The sequence below is a fragment of the Grammomys surdaster genome, unplaced genomic scaffold (genome assembly GCF_004785775.1).
Source record: "Grammomys surdaster isolate TR1022 unplaced genomic scaffold, NIH_TR_1.0 259, whole genome shotgun sequence".
Lineage (NCBI taxonomy): Eukaryota > Metazoa > Chordata > Mammalia > Rodentia > Muridae > Grammomys > Grammomys surdaster.
Window position 1 is genome coordinate 931292 of NW_021604700.1, and position 15279 is coordinate 946570.

The window sequence follows — 15279 nt, forward strand, 5'->3', positions numbered from 1 at the left end:
AGCAAGAACATCAAGTGCCGTCACTGCAGCCCCAATTCCAGACACATTAACTCTGACTGTCTTAAGTGCTGAAACAAAGAAGGCATGGTAACAATGAAAGTACTTCTCAAGGCCTAGCATCACAAGGGAAAGGGGGGAAAGATTAAAACAAAACCAAGTGTCAGTCCCAGTCTCTGAGTTCAAATCAGTCCTGCTGCCTGGAAAATGCTGCTTCCCAGAAGTCATCTGTGAGAGCCTCCGCTCTCACAGTCTTTCCACGTCCTCCTCTGCATAGAGGAGAAGGGTGTGATAAAGACTCTCATTTAGGGGAGAGTGCTCCAAAGACTCTCACTTCCCTAACATTGTACAACTGTAGCTAATTACCACTTACTGTGAGAAGCTCCTCTGCTGAGGATGTATAAATATGTTATTAGGAATCATAAAATGTCTACTGCTATGCTGATTTAGCAGAATAATGGTAGGTTATCCCTGTGGGCCTATGACCTATCTAGTCTCAGGTTCCTGACCTTACTAACGGTGCCAGGTATGGTTCTATCGCTTGAAGGAGGCTTTAAATCCAATTAAAAAAAGAAGTAGCTGAGCAAGTGGGCATATCTTGAAGGCCAAGTCATTATCGTAGCTCCTGGGATTTATGGCAGCATAAGACATGATTATTTCTCTCCTCTGGAAGCATATATAATTCAGCCTAAGTGCACATCATGAACTCAAAGAGGCTGTGATAGCATGTGTAAGACCCAAACAAGTTCAAGCCAAACAAAACCCCAGCATGCAGAAGAGGAAGTGAGCATAAAGTACTACTCCTAGCTAAAAAAAAAAAAACCTATTTGCTGGAAGAGAAAAAAGAAAATCAGTTTTCTACAATGGAATGACACTGAGTATATGAAAACACACTCCAGGAAAGGCCCCATGTCAGTTGTCCAACACAGAGCAGACTTAATTTAATTTATATGTGTATGAGCATTTTGCTTACATGTCTGTCTATGCGCCATGTAAGGGCCTGGTGCTCATACAGGCCAAAAGAGGGTGTTGGATCCCCTAGAACTGGTGTTAACACCCAGTCGTGACCCCCCCATGTCGGTGCTGGGAATTGAACCTTCCTTGACATATTTAAGAGCAGTCAGCGTCCTAATTGATGAGCCATCCCTCCAGTCCCAGACTGGATTTTGCTTGCTTGCTTGTTTGTTTTTTATTTTATATTTTAGGAGCTTTTTGTTCATTCATTTTGCTTTGTTCTGTTTGAGACGGGGTTTCTCTGTGGAGCCCTGCCTGTCTTAGAACTTGCTTTGTAGACCAAGGTTGGCCTCAAACATAGATCTGCCTGCTTCTGCCTCCTATGTGCTGTAACTAAAGGTGTGCACCACATGCCTGACTATATTATACTTTTAAAAGAGAGAGAAATCAGAAATTTGCCCAGGAAGGAGATCTGGAAGGACCTGAGGGTAGGGAAAAAATAATGTTCAAAATATATTGTATAAAATTCCCAAAGAACAAAAAACAAACAAATAAATGACAACAATAACACAGCAGCAACAACAAAAACAAGTCATAAGAATGTAATTTTTGTCCCAAGTATACCTGGAATAAATAATTAACAATTAAGTCCATTCTTGGAAAATAAAAGCAAATAAAAAAACTTGTGAAAAGTGCTATGTGCCTATAAACCTATGTACTCAAGAAGACAGGAAATAAAATAAAGAAGCAGAAAGAACTTTTAATATGGTCCTTAAAAGGCAAGAATATTCAAGGTATAATGTATGCAATTTACCACTACACCACCCCCAAAAAAGCCTATTTTAAAGCTAATTTTAAATATTTTTTCTAGATTATTTATTTCACTTTACGTATACGAACGTATTGCCTATATAGATGTGTATAGACCACATATATGGCTGTTACAGTCCCTGGAAGTAAGATCAGTGAAAGTTGTAAGTTTCCTTCTGGGTTCTGGTTAAAGGAACTCTGGTTCTCTGCAGAGCAACGAGTAATTTAATAGCTGAGCTATCTTTCCAGCCTTTAAAGGTATTTTTTAAAACTCATATTTAATCATTGTGGCATTCTTATTAAGAAAACAAAACTAAACAAAACAGAATCTGTTGGAGCTGGAGAGATCATTTAGTGTTAAGAGATCTTGTGTTCTTGGAGAGGACCCAAGTTCAGTTCCCAGCACCTACAAAGCAACTCAGAACCATTGGTACCTTCAATTCCAAGGAAGTCAGCACCCTCTTAATTGCCTCTTCAAGGATTTGGCACACATGTGGTATGCATACATACATGCAAACCTCACACACAAAGTAAAGATTTTTAAAATGTCACCAAATGAAGCAGCAAGATGAAAATGCTGATCTAATATTTGCATAAGATACCCACTGTACATATAGAGTTCACTGATACACGAATAAAGTAGAGAACAATGGGGTTTCCTCACATAGCTTACAAATCTTTACTGTAGATGAAAACACTTTATTTTGGGAATAAGTATATTTAATATATGTAACATAATTTAAGATACATTTTATCATATTTTAATAGCTATAATACACATGTATTAGGTAGTTTTCTAAAATAAACTATCTTATAAAAAATACTTCCTACACATGAAGGAAAGGATTTTAACAGCTATAAGAACTGACATGGTGCCTTTTTGGTTAAAAAAAAAACCAAACAACTTTGCTGTGTTCTACAAACATTAAGGACTGCTATCTACATATGAATACAAACTGTTTTACAAACAGCCTTTAAGAATCTAACGGGGGAAAATTGAGGGATCCAAAAGGGAGAGGGACTCCACAAGAAGATCAACATAGTCAACTAACCTGGGCCCTTGGGCTCTCAGAGACTGAGTCATCAACCAAAGAGCAAGCATGGACTGGACTTAGGCCCCACACACATATGTAACAGATATGCAGTTAGGTCTTCGTGCAGGTCCCCCAACAACTGGAGTGGATGCTGACCCTGACTCTGTTGCCTGCCTGTGGATCCTGATCCCCTAATGGGCCTCATTGTCTGGCCTCAGTGGGAGAGGATGCACCTGGTCCTCCAGTGAACTGATAAACCAGGGTAGTCCTGCAGTGAACTGATAAACCAGGGTAGATTGATACCCCAGGTGGGATTGGGGGTGGGGGGAGAGACAGGAGAGGGAGGACTGTGATCAGGATGTAAAGTGAATTAATAAACTAATTAGTGAAAAAAAGAGAATCTAATGCATTCATAAGAAAAGGAGTTTTTTGGTACTAACATAATGGTTTGGGAAAAAATGATCACTCAAGCTTTGCTGACCAAATGAGACCCACTGGAACTACTGGGATTTGGGAGCTAGGATATTTTTTTGAATAATGATTTTTTTATTCTTTGAACATTCCATACATTAAACAATACATCTATCATGACCTCCTTCCAAATCTCCCAAGTGCCTTCTGCCTCCTAACTTCATGTCTTTTTTTATACTTCATATTTTTATTTTTGTTAATAAATTGGAGCTGGATGTTGACGGAATGCTAAGGTGGAATTCTGACTAAAGGCGGCGGGACACAGATGGCATGGGTTAGAAACATTGTTTAAGAATTAAAGACACCACAGCAGACATCTAGAATAGGTTAGAAAATAAGAAAGAAAATAATGCACTAATATTGTAAAGTGCCTTGACTTAGACATTTTAACTAGGCAGTATCAAGAAGTAAGTCAAACTAGTAAGGGCCACTATGTAAAGAGCAGCACGTCTTGAGATAAAGGACACCTCGAAAACCCAAAGTCAAGTAGAAAATACAAAACAAAAAAGTACTGTTAATTACTGTGAAAAGAACACTGGGAACTATGTGGAGATCCAATGCCAACTTAACAATATTATACAGTTAGACACAGAGCTACATCATGAATCCAATGGTCTCCATTTGCTCAACTTAATTTAAAAAGCTGAAAGTTCTGCTAATATTTCTGGGTTTCAAAGTTTAGAGTACCACTGAAATCAAGATTCTTATTCTTCCTATAATCATGGTCTGTTCTCCAGGACAGCTTGAGGCAGTATTAAAATGAACAGCATTTAAAAATAACTAATAGGGATGCAGAGATGGCTCAGTCATTGAGAGCACTGACTGCTCTTCCAGAGGTCCTGAGTTCAATTTTCAGCAACCACATGGTGGCTCACAACCATCTGTAATGGGATCTGACGCCCTCTTCTGATGTGTCTAAAGATAGTGACAGTGTATGCACATACATAAAATACATAAATAAATCTTTAAAAAAATGGTTTTAATTTAAGTGATTTTTATTTAATTCAGTTTGTTTAATATAGCCAACTTTAAATTTCCAAATAGATGTATAATTTTAAAACCTCATGAAGAAAAAAATGAAATCTGCTAATTAATATGTGGGAGTATTTTCAGATTTATGTTATTTTTTGAGTGTAAGTGTTTTGTCTACATGTATGTCTATGTACCATGTGTGTGCCTAGTACACATGGAGGTCACAGGACACTGGATTCCCTGGAACTAGAGTTATGGACAGTTATGAGCTACCATGCGGGTGCTGGGAATCAAACCACTCTCTGCAAAAATAACTAATGCTGTGAAACACTGAGCCACTGTTCCAGTCCCCCTTTGGAGATTTTCATCAAATTAGAGTATAAGATAAAGATATACTTTAAGTATATGACAACTCTCAGTACATCAACACATAACATCTTTTAAGTTTCTAAGAATTCTAACTTTATCAAATCAACAGCTCAAAAATTTAAATACATACATAGACACTCATGTGATTCTGTATATGCTTTTAAAGTTGTTACCTACCTGCTTTAATAGCCTTGAGACAAAAGGGCTCAAAATGGTTTAATCAGAGCAATGCTTCTTGGGAGTAATTTTCTTATAATTGAATGTTTTATATAGCTTCACATCTTTCTATATTTTTTAATTCATATAATTATATTCCCACTATTTCATTATGTTTGATGAAATAATTTATTTTAAATAAGTGATCTTAAAAATATTTACCAACTGTGTTAGCACTCGGACATCAAAAGAATGAGCAGTTGCTTGCGTATTTCCTCTACTTTTTTTCTAAAAAATACAAGTGAAAGACAGAGTGTTAAGATTGCATATGAAAAATAAAGAACAATTTAGGAACTATACTACATTTTCTATGCGGGCTACATTTTCTAAATAGCAGGGAGAAAATATCTTAATAATTTTAAAGTTGCTTTTTTTATAGACACATTGTATTATATATTCTGTATCAATCAATTATTCTTAAAAATTATTCTCTACTTTATTTTTTCTAGATTTGAGATTAGTAAAGTATTTTCTGCAGGTCAAACTCACATTCCCACCTTTCTCTGTAAATAGTTATTGGAACAGTTTACTGTAACAGATCATTCTTCTTTATCTAAGGTTACTTCATGGGACAACAGCAGAGATGAATAGCTACACAAGAAGACCTGTCTTCTAAACCCAAAGCAGTTACCATTTGTCTTTTTCCAGTTTGCAGATCCCGGCTTTACAGGAAAGATCACCTTCACTTAGGTCAAAGGTATTTGAGAGACCCTAGTAGAGCCTTCCATACAGAATTATAGATGGTATTTAGTTTTGAATAAGCTTTTAAAATTTGGAGATTAGATAGACTTTAGATGCAGATGACATTCCTAGTTCCAGGATTCAGTACCTTAAGTTTACCTCTTCCTGCCTCTTCCTGCCACTTTCTGGGAGAAACTTTTGCCCTTTACTTTAAAAGATACTAGTGCTCAGGATGGTGATGGTCACCTGTAATCCCAGGACTTGGGAGGCAGAGGCAAGCAGACCTTTGTGAGTCTCAGGCCAGGGCTACAGAGAGACCCTGCATGAAAATATATATATTAAAAACAAAAGATCCTAGAAATGAATAAGCGAGACCGATTTTAATGAAAACAAGGACTAAAGATAAATCTATTTTTCCTTAAAAGAATTATTTTGTAAATAAGACAATGTTTTACTTAACTCACCTGTCCTTCTAATAGGTCACAATCGTTGCCTTTAACTTGTCCATTAATCAGATAAACAGCATTTTCTATTTGCTTGGCCCAGCGTGTAAGTCCACTCTTGAAAATGACACAAAATCTTTCAGATATAGTTATCCTAAACAAGCCTCCTAGACTGTATGATTCTCCACCTACTACACTGAAATCTTGAAAATGTTCAAGTGTCAATAACACAATGTCTAAATCCAGTATCATAAATTAAAACACAGTCCTAATCATTTAGCACCTTATCCATATTTAATAAATTTTCTGATCTTTTCCTAAAATGTGTACCATAAACTTCAAAGTCTTAAGTACATGAGCATAGAAATAAAATCCAGTAGTGCCTTTGATCTTTTAAAAAGCAGACATATGAGAACTGTGCATCATAAAGCAGTAGTAAAGAAGAGAAATTAGATATACACAAAAGAGAGATGGAGAAAAACAAAGGAATGAAAACAGAAAGGCAAAATGAATCAGGGTCAACAGAAGGTCATCGTTAGATCTATGGACATAATTAAACTCTACACATGCTGATTAGCAGATATTTATTAAGCTCCTGCTATGCTAAAGATACTAGTATTATGATATTATTTATGCTAAAAAATTTCCTAATCCAGCCAGAGTAACAAGTTCTTTATGCAGATAACAACAATCATTTAAATTAGAGTACAAGTTTTGAGGATCCTAAATGTCACAGCCAGATTAACAGCAGAGCGCCCGCTCAGCCATCACTGAAGAAAACATATTTTACATTGATACCTTTGTGTTTTTTTCCAGACTGTAACTGACAGAAGTAGCCGACAGTGGGATGTGAATGTTAACGTGAACAGTACAATCTAAAGACAGCCATGAGGCAGACACTCGACTCTGATACTTCCAATCTGCAGGTCTTGACGAACTCTTTATCAGGAAAGAGGTAAAAAAAAAAAACAAACAAACCATGATATGGCTTAGGAAAAACACATGCATTAAGAAAATAATGTAAGGTATAAAATCAATAACTCAAACAAGCTAAAATCCTGAACTGTTGACCAAATTCCCTGATTTAAGGGAAACAGAAGTAATAAAGTGATCATGCATTAATTTAGTACTTTCATACAAGCTTGACAATCTTGGCCACCCTCAAGGGGTAGGTAGAAAAGGGATCAGAAAGCTGTGGAACATTCTAACCGGTGCTCTAGGTACCCACTTCCCTGGTGGCCTGGACAATCCACTGTAAAGATGCTGGTTACAGCAAGTGCTCACCGAGCTGCCCTCAGATGGCTGTGCTCTCCGTGCTCAGTTATTTTCACACTGCTTTTAAGCAAATGCTGGTCTGGTTTCTGAACCACACTGGGAGCTGGCTGACTATGCATTGCAGCTACACAAACTCCTCAGTCGCCTTTACCACAGCTTCTCAAACATAAACCAGGAGATTAACAAAACAAAGCAAAAAATTGCAAGTGGTCATACACACTGAAAAGAAGTGATGCACTCGAAATTGGTAAAACTAAATACAAAGATGAATTTTTACTTTTAAAACAGAAAAAAATCTTTCAAGAGTGGTTTTGCTTACCTTTGGATCATGAACATCATAAGTTCGACAAGATATTCTTTACTAATTAAGGTCATAAATTATTCCAAAAGAATTCTTGATAATAAAATATAATCCAAAAACTAAAAATGGTACCTACCTCCAAGTGCCTACAAATTACAGTATGTCATATACTTAAAAAGCATATATATATATATAAAAGGCATATAGATATTTAAGTATACATTTATGTAAATAAGTATTTATGTATTATGTATGTATATTAATTGCTGACTATAGTACTTATGGTGCTTAAAAAAGCAACCAAAACACAAATTTCCTTCTGCTTATAAATACTGCTAACCATAATAAATGAAAAGAAGTACCTTTGGGTTCTTGCTCCAGTATGCGCTATGTAGCATAAAGGAGTGCTATCTGGATGGGATCAAGCCCAAAAACATTTGTTCTTATAGGCGTAAAGAACATTTATGCCTATAAGAACTTATATGCACTGATTTACTGGGTTCTGATACTTTGCAGGCAAGTGTCAAATTGTATTAAACACACATCTTCTGCAGTAAAAGTTTCTTTTTGGATTTTGTCTTCTCCAAGTCCTAATGTAGAGGATCTTTGGGCTGTGTCTCTTCTTTAGTGACTGTCTATCCTGAGGAGCTACAGAGGACAGAGTCTAAGGAAGCCACGTGACATACAAAGGCATAAGAATTTCTACACTACCCAGCCCAATTCTGGGTGCTTCAAATTGCACATTTTAGCTTTAAGAAATGAGGGTGAAAATTATAATAACATAACAAAAACCTTAGCTGCTTTAGCTTGTCTCTGAGAAGAACCTACAGTGAAAACTATACATGGACAGAGAGCTGGCAAAGAAATCAGAATCCTAAATCCTTTCTCTATCAAACTTTACCTAACTCAGCCTATGATTAATAGCCATTATTACTATTAATATCATTATCAGCAGCCCTAATCCATAACGATGTGAGTTTGTTGTTTTTGTTGTTTCTGATTTTTGGAAGTAGGGTTTCACTGTGTAGCCATGGCTGTCCTGGAACTCACTCCCAGCCTCAAACTTACAGAAATCCACCTGCCTCTGCCTCCCAAGTAGGGAATAAGCACATGGGCCACCACTGATTAGCAACAATGTGTTCTTTAAAGACACACTTAATAGTCTTTTCTTCATGAGAATGATTAAAATAAATTTAAGGAAAGAACTGTGGGTATGTGATTTGCATAGCACATGATTTTGTGGGGAGAAGAGGAAAAGCTGCTTCCTTGCAGGGTACACTGTGGGTGGTGTGGGCTCATCAACAACCCAGTATTACCAGTCAGAACCACAAATATCAACCATAAACACTAAATAAAAGATACTTCTTTGTAGAAGAGCAAATGTGAAGTGTCACTCGTTCTGAGACCTCGTCCTCTGTGACATTCCATAGTCTTTTTCTACTCATAGATTTTTCCATAGAAAATACTAGCTGAAAGACAGAAAAATATACATGAATTCATTGCAAAATGAAAGATATGGAAAAAGACAGTGACAATTTCATGGACTATATGATATATTAACCATTTGTGACTTCACAAAATAATTCACATAAAATTGAGTTATAAGTAAAAAACATAATTTCCTATAATTAATAGTAAACTGGACATGATAAATTAACTTTGAGCAACTATTATTTATATGAAATATAGAATACAAACTTGATTTGTTATAAATGGAATAAGTGACATTTTAACCACATGCCCAGTCAGCATTTCTTTTTAAATTTCACAAACAAACCATGAAAGGAGTTAAAAATAGGAGAAAAAAATCAGAATAGTTACCTAATTTGTGTCAGAAATATTAACTATAAAACATGGCCTTGGAAGTTAGAAGGTCATGAATATGGCTCCAAGCATTCTTACAATACTGTGTGGAGGGAGTCTAATTTATTATCTACTTCTTATGGTCTATAGGCTAAAAACAACCAATCAGGAGTCCCACAGTTTCCTGATATCATAGAAATTGCTCTATGAAAGTATTATATAACGACCAATACATTTTATAAAGTTATTTCTTGCAGTATTTCTTAAGATACACTATTTCTTTTCTATTTTTATTTTTAATTGAGAGAGTCTCATTATGCAGGCAAAACCGTCTGTCTGAAAACAGTGAAGAGAGAACATATACTGGAAGCCTACTTGGGAATGTGCTACTCACAATGGCTGAGACTGCACAGCAATTAACAAGCAAGATAACCTCCCACAGCCGTGCATGGGACAATCTGATCTAGACAACGCTTCAGTAAGACTTCCTCCCAGGTGATTTTAGGTTGAGAGAGAAAACTATGCAGCATATGCAGAGATTCAAAATGTATTCCAAACTGTCAAAAATGATGAGCATCGGAAAAAGGCAAATTTACTTAAAATGGAAGAGTACAAAAAACTGAAAACTGGCCAGGGAGGAAATGCATCCTTTTCTTCCAGAGCAAAAACTTTCAAAGACAAGGGTGAAATATCCGAAGCAGAGGTTACAAATATGGAGGTATCCACAGCACCGGCGGCCCTAGGTGTACATTTTTTAAATTCCCCCCACCCCCAAGCCAGCTTTGTGCTTCTGAATGGTACAAGGTCCCTCTTGCTCACAAGGAAAGCGTGTGCGGATCTTGAGTATGCAGAGAAAACAGCTTGGGACTTTTACTCCTGGATTACACTACCTGATTTTCTTATATAGCAGCAAAGCAAAAAAATATAAGAGATGCAAGATATGCACTCTGTCCAGGAGTAAAGAATAAGTGTGTGACTGTTGTTTATATATTAATCACAGAGCTTCAAAAGATGTGACTAGTACAACTTTATGTTACTGCAATCACTTCCTAGTGAGTGGAAGGAAGGTCTGTAAAAAAAGTTATTACACAAGTAAACCAGTTAAACCATTCTGACTTGTTATATAATGTTATGATATCATCTTCTGAAAAACTGTTTTAAGGGCCAGTAAGATAGCTCAGCACTTGCCGGGGAAGCGAGACAGCCTGAGTTCAATCCCTGGAATCTATGAAAGATGGGAGATTACTGAATCTGAAAAGTTGTCATCCTCTGACCTCCACAAGATCACCATGGTAGGCGCATGACCTTCACCCCAGCATATGTACATGTGTAATAAATAAACCTTAACCATTATTTCAAAACATATAGCTTTAATATTTAGATTTATTACACAAAAGATCTGTCAGCAAATAGATACAACAAGCTATTTACGCATAATTCTGGCATAAAGAATTATGGAACACCAATATACATGTGCCTAAGATCAACACATATGCATATAATTAAGTAAAGTAGGTAACTTTGATGTCATGAAGAGTTTTTGCTACACTGTACTTACTCTGCGCAGGGCATTTTGAAAGTCATCTGCTAGTTCTAAAGTTGTGATAATAAATATTCCAAGAACCACAAGTCCTCCAGGGAGCATTCTGGACACCTAGAGATAAAAAGACAGTATTAGCTATCAGAAACATGCCAGTCTTTCCTATTTGATACAGTAAACTTTAAATCAGCAAATACCTATCCAGGACCAATTATACATACAGGATCAATCCAGGCAGAGGCAGCGGAAACACTGGAGTATACTATATGCATAACCCTTCCCTGAGCACCCTCAACTCTATAGCTTAAAATCACTTTATAAACAATTTGATAACTTGATTAGGTGCATCAATCCTTTCTCTTAAGATCTGTAAAGTTAGCTTCTGAAATTTTTTCAATGGTCTTCCAACTCTTTGCAAAATAAATATTTTACCTTAGACTGAGATTTTAATCTTCCCAGAATCTGGCCAATGTGATGTTCAGAGACACTGTTGATCTACTTTCTCTGAAACATTCAAGCATCATTCAGAGGTAATCCCTGTTCACAACATATGGCCCTTAGGCTTTTTAATTCTATGCCGTTCCTCAGGCTTTTTCCTCAGCCTAAATTGACTTCTTTTACACTCCTACATCTGAATTCAGTGAGGTAACTTCAAAGTCAACCTGAAGATGTCTTCCCTGGTACTTTGATCATTGAACTTCCATAGGATTGCCCTGTAAAATCATATAGTCTTTGATATGCATATAGTAATCTGCCCTCTATTTATTTTTTCCCTTCACATGATTGTGGCTAGTTTTAAAACTACACATTTTTCTCTGTCACACATTCAGTAACAAGCACTTCTGCTAGGTTTTATAAATAGACTATTGGTATAAGTGAACAATCACAAAGTTAAACCTTAGAAAATTAGATATTAAAGCCTACCTTTTACTATATCAGCACTATGTTAGCTCATAAATTCCATTTAATCACCATGACAAGTATAACAAAGTTCCCATATTTATCATGGGGAACCTATATAGCTTTAAAAATCAATACAAAGTCAACTCTTTCTAGAGGTAAAAATATCAACTACATGTAGCATTATATATATATATGTATATTCATGCTGCATGTATTTGCATATAAATTATACAGGACACGTCAGATTTCATAGGGAAGGTGGAGGTTGCTCAGTGGCTCAAGCACTTGCTGCACAAGCAAAAAGACTGGAGTTCAAATCCCAAGATCCCATGTAAATGTTGGGTGCCATGTGAACTAGCCTGTAATTCCAGGAGAAGGATGGAATCCTTCAATCCCTTGAAGACAGGATTCCCTAGAGCAAGCTGGGTAGCAAAACAAGCTGTATCACTAAGCTCTGGGCTTAACTGAGACTGCCTCAAAGAATAACATGGCAGAGTGAGTAAGGAAGATTACTTTTTTAAACCTTGAGCCTCCACTTACACATATGCAAATAAGTACATACATAAGCATGCATGCACACTACAAACACATGAAAAAAGGAAAAAAATTATAAGACTGCAAAAGTAAATTTAAAATAGAACAATATTTATATATACCAATGGTTATTAAAATAATACCTTCTTTAAAAGATAATAGTATGGCCGGGCGGTGGTGGCACACGCCTTTAATCCCAGCACTTGAGAGGCAGAGGCAAGCGGATTTCTGAGTTCAAGAGTTCGAGGCTAGCCTGGTCTACAGAGTGAGTTCCAGGACAGCCAGGGCTACACAGAGAAACCCTGTCTCGAAAAAGCCAAAAAATAAAAATAAAAAATAAAAAACAAAAAGATAATAGTATTATCTCTTAGAATTTTTTATGATTGTATACTATTTCCCAACCACAAATATATAACATTTATGCATCATTATGCTTTTAAGTTGAAAAGGAAATACAGCATTTCTACTTTTATCTTATTTTAATAATCTTTAGTATTATTCTATGTTACAACTCATTCAAGAAATATTTTTAAATGAGTTATCATATTTATTAGTTTTTCAGCAACCCCTAAGTCCATTTCCTCCTCTCATAACAGCAGTGTTGTCCTCACAAACACCCAAGGGAAAAATCTCAGCCAGAATCTCAGCCGTCCTTGGCTATTTGTCTTTTCTAAGTTTCTTTACTGACAATCCACTTAGTCACTGAATTTTCATGACTCTTTTTCTGAAATTACTAATGAAGTTTAAGCCAATTTATTCACACATTTTTAATTAAGTATTTCATAAGTCACATTATAAACCATGGAAATGCTATGCTAGGCTCTCGGATTACAGTCATAAATACAAGAAATGTAACTCTTGCCCTCATAAAGCTCAGAATCCAGTTTAGGCTAACACTCTCATTGGACTACTGCTTTAGATATACAGTTTCTCTTCTGTCTCCAGACTCTACTCTCCATGAATACTGTGCCAATATCAATATTATCTTATAAATTACTGGCAAATTGATTGCTTTAACTTTTTTAATAAAAATAGGTAGATGTAAAAGTTTATCACTGTATTTCTTAATATAATACTTTTATTAATACTCTGAGAATTGTATGCAGTATCTCTGATAATATTCATCCCCCACTCTTCCCAGATCCAGTCCCAATACTCTACACTCTTCCTACTTACATGCCACTTGTGGTGGTTTGAATAGATATGGCCCCCATAGACTTGTGTTTAAATGCTTGGCCCATGCATGGCGAGTGGCACTGTTAGGAATCGTGGTCATGTTGGAGTAGGTATGGCTTCGCTGGAAGAAGTCTGTCACTGTGAGGGTGGGCTTTGAGGTCTCTTGCTCAAGCTCTGCACAGTGTGATACACAGACTCCAGACGATCCAGATGTAGAACTCTCAGCTTCTTCTCCAGCACCATACCTACCATGACCCTCACCATGACAATAATGGACTAAACCTCTGAGACTGTGAGCCAGCCCCAACTAAAGGTTTTTCTTTATAAAAGTTGCCTTGGTCACTGTGTTTCTTAACAACGATGAAACCTAATTAAGACAACCTCTCCTTCTTTTATATTATATATATTTTTAAGTAACACAGTGAGTCCAATTTGTACTGCCCATATACTCACAGGTGTGGGCTCATACAATGGAGCCTGACAGATTTACTGGTGGCCACATACATATACTTTTTTTAAGGCTGCATCTCTAAAAATCATGACTGCCTGCCCATACCACTGGGCTTTTGTCTACCAAGTGTACTTCTTAGGACTACATTCCAAAGCCACTCATAAACAAGCCTTGTATTTAATTACATTTTGCTACATGCTCTGTGTTTCAACTACCAAACGGCCCAACTGCTTGCTCTTTTCCTAGTATTGTGTCTGTGTCATTTACTCACATTGTATTGCCCTTGATGTATTGAATGTGTTCTCTGACTTCTTCAATTAACAAATTCCTAAGAACCATCCATGTTCAGAGCCTTCTCTAAAACTGTTTTAATCAGTGGCATGAATTTAAGGAAAAATACTCTTAAAATTTTAGTCTTGTGACCCAGGAAACATTTGTTTTTCTTTTGTTTATAATGAGATCATATTACCTGGCTGGCATGTTCTGTGGCCCATTCTTCATCCAAATTATCCAACTTAGCTCTCGGATGTTTGAGGTTGTCATTTTGTTCTTCTTTGGGTGGTGTTCTAGTGGCAAGAATCACATAATCCTTTTGTGAAGAACACTTTAAAAACAAATTGTAAAAGCTTATTTCAGTTATAGCTCACTGAAGAGTTAGATACATCATGCAAAAACTAAACAGTATTTACACAATTTATACTGTTAATATTCTACTCTTGGGTACTGATTTTAGTCTTTCATATGTTATCTATCTTTAATGTACGTAATAGCAACTATTTACTTGGACATCCATAATATAAATTACAGAGTGGTCTTTAGACCACTAGATTCTAGAACAGTGGGTGTAATTCAGTTGGTACAATGATTGTCTAACACGTATAAGGCTCTGGTATCAATCACCAGAACCAAGTCAACCAGGCATGATGGCATACAGATGCAATCTAGCACATTCAGGAAGTACAAACAGTAGTTCAAGCTCATCCTGGACCACAAAGAATTGGAGGCTGGTCAAGGCTATACAAAATTGTGCAACAAAATTTTGTTGTTGTTGTTGTTGTCGATGATGAATGTGTAAGTGAACTGACATAACTAAAATATAATATGCTTAGTCAATATTTTAATAATTTTACTTATTTTCTCTGTAATTTAGATGGATTGGATGTTTAGCAAACACAAAAATCTCATTTACAAAGTGACAAATGACCTTGTTTATTTTACTTGGATTTTAATAATTGAAAAAAATTACACTGATGCATCAAAAGAACAAAGGGGATTCAGAACAAAATTCAAAGTTGTTTTTCATTACAGCATGACTCCCCTAAATTAGCTAATAAAGCTCATACTCTTAC

General features: G+C 36.2%; 1 protein-coding gene across 3 annotated transcripts in view; it reads right to left on the bottom strand.

The window, feature by feature from the left end:
• Odr4 (odr-4 GPCR localization factor homolog) overlaps positions 1–15279 on the bottom strand; it is a 30982-nt gene that overhangs the window by 12282 nt on the left and 3421 nt on the right. For 2 of the 3 annotated variants that reach the window (XM_028775730.1, XM_028775731.1), the window contains exons 3-9: positions 14400–14534; positions 10885–10980; positions 8886–8992; positions 7542–7578; positions 6746–6886; positions 5969–6064; positions 4986–5051 (exon numbers count right to left, since the gene is read on the bottom strand). In XM_028775730.1, the coding sequence (XP_028631563.1) occupies positions 4986–5051; positions 5969–6064; positions 6746–6886; positions 7542–7578; positions 8886–8992; positions 10885–10980; positions 14400–14534 (678 nt within the window). The remainder of the gene's footprint in view (positions 1–4985; positions 5052–5968; positions 6065–6745; positions 6887–7541; positions 7579–8885; positions 8993–10884; positions 10981–14399; positions 14535–15279) is intronic. The other variant, XM_028775732.1, reaches the window with a different exon arrangement.